Here is a 3,730-nt window from a genome sequence, read left to right on the forward strand (position 1 = left end):
GGGGGGCGTGGGAGGGGGTGGTCGGGGACAGACCGAGCCTGGGCGTCGGGACCCTACGCTCTTGGGGTCTTGGTGCATGCTCGCTGGTGCACATGCAGCCTGGTGTGCACAAAGAGGACACACTCCCTGGGGCCGGGCAGTCACTAGCTTGGCCGTCTGCTCTCAATGGCACTCAGCTTGTGGGCAGAGAGATACAAACACACACACACACACACACACACACACACACACACACACGCACGCTCACACACTTGGGTCCCCAGAGATGTGTCCGAACACGTGGGAAGGGCCAGGGGGTTAGCATGGGGGGGGTGAGGAGGAAAACTTGGGGAGCCAGAACGGCCATGTCTGCAGACAGAGCAGGGGGAGGGGGATGTCTTCCCGACAACCATAGACATGGCGATAGGGGAGATATGACCACAGGGAGAGCACAGCAAAGGAAGCAACAGCATACACATCTGTGCACAGTGACGGAAGCTGTCGCCACTCAGACACAGCCACAGAAGCAACAGCCATACACAAATTCACAAGGACACAAGCTGTGGTCACTTACAGATCAACATATGCGGCAGCCACAGCCACCCACGGGCACAATAGCACACGCCATGGCCATGTGCAGACACACAGCACTACAACTACACCCGAACAGGAAATGACTCGGGTTCCAGCTGTTCACAGATACACAGCGGTACAAGCTGTCGTGACATGTAGACAATACCAGCTGCGATAGCTACCCTCGGATATAAAATGACTCAAGTTACAACCATCCATCGTCTCCTAAAGAAAAAGCTACGACCACCTACAAACACAATGACAGATGCTACAGCCACTCAGAGACACAAAACAACAGAGAGTGTAGATGCGCCCAGACACAAAACAGTGTCAGCTGCAGGCACACAGGACGTACAATGGCGGAGGCCACAGCTGCCCTTAGGCACACGAGAGCACAAACTGCAGCTCCATACGTTGACGTCGTATGAGGCCATCCCCAGACGGTGGTCACTACAGCTCGCCCTAGACACATGACGACGAAGCAGGCACACCCGAGCCAGAGCCACACACCTCACACCTGTGGGACCGTAGATGCCACATACCTCTGCACCCTCAGCCACCGTGGACCCTCGGCATTGGGCTCTGGCCCACCGGTAGGGATTTGCGCGTGTGTAACACACACATAGACGCGCGCGGCCTTTGCCGAACCCTCTTCATCACTCGGGAACCCCCAACCACCCAGCCCGAGGCCGACAACAGGACTTTGGGTGGGGGAGGAAGGGATCTGTAGCCTCAGCAGCTGGGTCCTGTCCCCAGCAAGGGTCCTGAGCCAGCCTGCATTTGGGCCACTGCCCCTAGAGGACATACTAGGCATCTCTTGGCCGCTCGAAGTTGAACACATGACTCGTCCCACCCGCCCCACATTGGGGGGCCTGGGTGTTCGTTCCCCTGGACTCGCCAGGCTGCACTTTGGCCCTGGGGCTGGCCCGAGCCCTCCCCTCCTGTCCTGTCCCCTGGGGGAAGGGGCCGCCCCGGCAGGCTCCAGCCTGCCAGGCACTCCTCCTCCCCCGCACCTAGTGCTGAGACTTTTCCTTGAAAGGGCAGAAGCCAGCCCCTCTCCTGAATCCCAGAATCTGACGTTCCAAGACTGCACCAGGCCTGTTTCCTCTGTGGGAACTGGGGCCAAGGGGAAAGACCCGTGCCAGCCCCGAGGCCCCCAGGGCCGTGGGCCCAGCATCGGGCTGGTACAGGGCCCCAGGCCTCCCTCAACCCATCTGTCACCCCTCCCCCAGCACCCAGATGTTCCCGCCTTGGCGGTGCTGTCCCTGACTGCCACTTTGTTGCTCCAGAACCCGCCAGCTGGGCTCTGGGGCCCTGTGGGGCTCCTCCAGAGGCCTGGACAAAGGCAAGGGAGGGCGGGGACAGGGACCCTAACCACCCTCCCTTCCTCGCCTCAGGAGGCAGACATGCCTGATGAGGTCAACATCGATGAACTGTTGGAATTAGAGAGCGAAGACGAGAGAAGCCGGAAAATCCAAGTAGGTGGGGGGAAAGCTGCCCCCTCCTTCTTTACTTTGCAGCTCCCTAAAAGTAACAGCAATAGTTAACATGTTTATTGAGCACTTACTACATACCAGGCACTGGTTCAATTGCTTTTCACTTATTAACTCATTTAATCTTCACAAAACCCTAGGAAGCAGGTGCTATTATCATCTCCACTTTTCAGATGAGGAAAATGAGGCCCAGAGAGGTTTAGTCACTTGCCCCAGGGTGGCTCAGCTCAGAAGGAGCAGAGCCGGGAGTCAAACCCGGGCAGTCTGGCTGCCATGTCCTTGCTCTCATGGCTTATGCTGTGTGACCCTCTCCTCCTCTCTGAATCTAGTGACCTAACCCTGCCCACATAGCTTAGGCCCTCCAGCTGTGCTCCTCCCGTGAAGCCATGTGGACAGTCCTCCCTGACATTTGTCTTGCTGCCTTGGGGCTTTTGGGGAGAAGGAAGGGGCTGGAGGGGAGTAGGTATTAGTCACTTACTGGTTTTTGTTTTTGTTTTTTTTGCGGGGGGGTCGTTTAGGGACTCCTGAAGTCGTGTGCAAACCCCACCGAGGTGAGTATCCCCTCCCCCATTGTGGGCCCTGTCCTGTCCCCCTGGACCCCGGTGGGGGAGGGGGACAAAGCTGGCCATGCCTGGGACAGGCAGAGGGAACTCTGGGGAGCTCTGTCTCTCTCATGGCTCCTTCTATCTCCAGGGGTGTCCTTTGTGTCCCTCCTCCGTGTCTCCTCTCCTGCCCCATCTGCTGCCGGGGTCCTAATCTCCTCCCCCATCTGTGTCCTATTTCTGCCGCTCTGCTGCGCTCCGTCCTTGGGCCGGGCTGCCAGTCTCTGGGCCAGCCTCCCTCCGTCTCCCCGTCTACTGCCTCCAGCACCCCGGGGCTCCCTTCCCGCGCCAGGGGGACCTCCCCGTCCTTCCAGGCCGGAAGCCGACGGCCCAACACTCCCACTTCCTTCCCTGCTTTAAAAGGGAAAAATATTCGTGTTTCTCTAACCAGCTCTGGGCAGCCTGGGGGACAAACGTCACTGTGTGTCTGTCTACCCTGGAGCCGTGTCAGGCCTCTATCTCTGGGGACCCTCCTGGTCCCTCCTGGCCTGAGAAACATGTCACTCTGCGTCTCTGTCTCTTTCTCTGTCCCTGTGTCCCCTCCCGCGGTCTCTAGCGTCTGTTTTTCTCTCCCTCTGCGTCTGTGTCCGGGTCTCTGTCCGCCTCCATTTCTGTCTCCTGTCTCCCCGTCTGTCCCGTCTCTGCCAGTCTCTTTCTCTCGGTCCCCGCGACCCCGTCTTTCTCGCCCTGTGTCTCTTTCTCCATTTGGCCCTCTCTGCCCCCGTGTCTGTCTGTCTGTCTCCCCGCTCCCTTTCTCCTCTGTCGCCTCTAAACCCCCTAACACAGAGCAGAAGGAGGGCCGAGGGCAGAGGGACTGTGGCGGGGTGCCCCTGCCACTCCCGTGTCCTCAGCGCCCCCACCCTGTCCCCAGGACTTCATCCGGGAGCTGCTGGCGAAGCTGCGCGGCCTCCACAAGCAGCCAGGCCTCCGCCAGCCCAGCCCCTCAAGCGACAGCAGCCTGAGCCCCCGCCAGGACCGGGCCCGGACTGCACACCCCTGACCTCCGCCTCCGTGGCCCCTCCGCGCTGCCCGTGACACCGGCTTGTTTACAAGTTGTATTTAATGGTCTATAACAGTAACACC

The 3,730-nt window shown here is 59.5% G+C and overlaps 1 protein-coding gene across 2 annotated transcripts in view; it reads left to right on the forward strand.

Moving 5' to 3' along the window:
* The window catches only part of PPP1R14A (protein phosphatase 1, regulatory (inhibitor) subunit 14A), a 7,327-nt gene extending 3,597 nt beyond the window's left edge, over positions 1 to 3,730 (forward strand). The window contains exons 2-4 of one of the 2 annotated variants that reach the window (XM_012657012.1): positions 1,950 to 2,030; positions 2,564 to 2,596; positions 3,519 to 3,730. In XM_012657012.1, the coding sequence (XP_012512466.1) occupies positions 1,950 to 2,030; positions 2,564 to 2,596; positions 3,519 to 3,647 (243 nt within the window). In that variant the 3' untranslated portion in view covers positions 3,648 to 3,730. The remainder of the gene's footprint in view (positions 1 to 1,949; positions 2,031 to 2,563; positions 2,597 to 3,518) is intronic. The other variant, XM_012657013.1, reaches the window with a different exon arrangement.

This window comes from Propithecus coquereli, unplaced genomic scaffold, assembly GCF_000956105.1.
Source record: "Propithecus coquereli isolate 6110/MARCELLA unplaced genomic scaffold, Pcoq_1.0 Scaffold53, whole genome shotgun sequence".
NCBI lineage: Eukaryota > Metazoa > Chordata > Mammalia > Primates > Indriidae > Propithecus > Propithecus coquereli.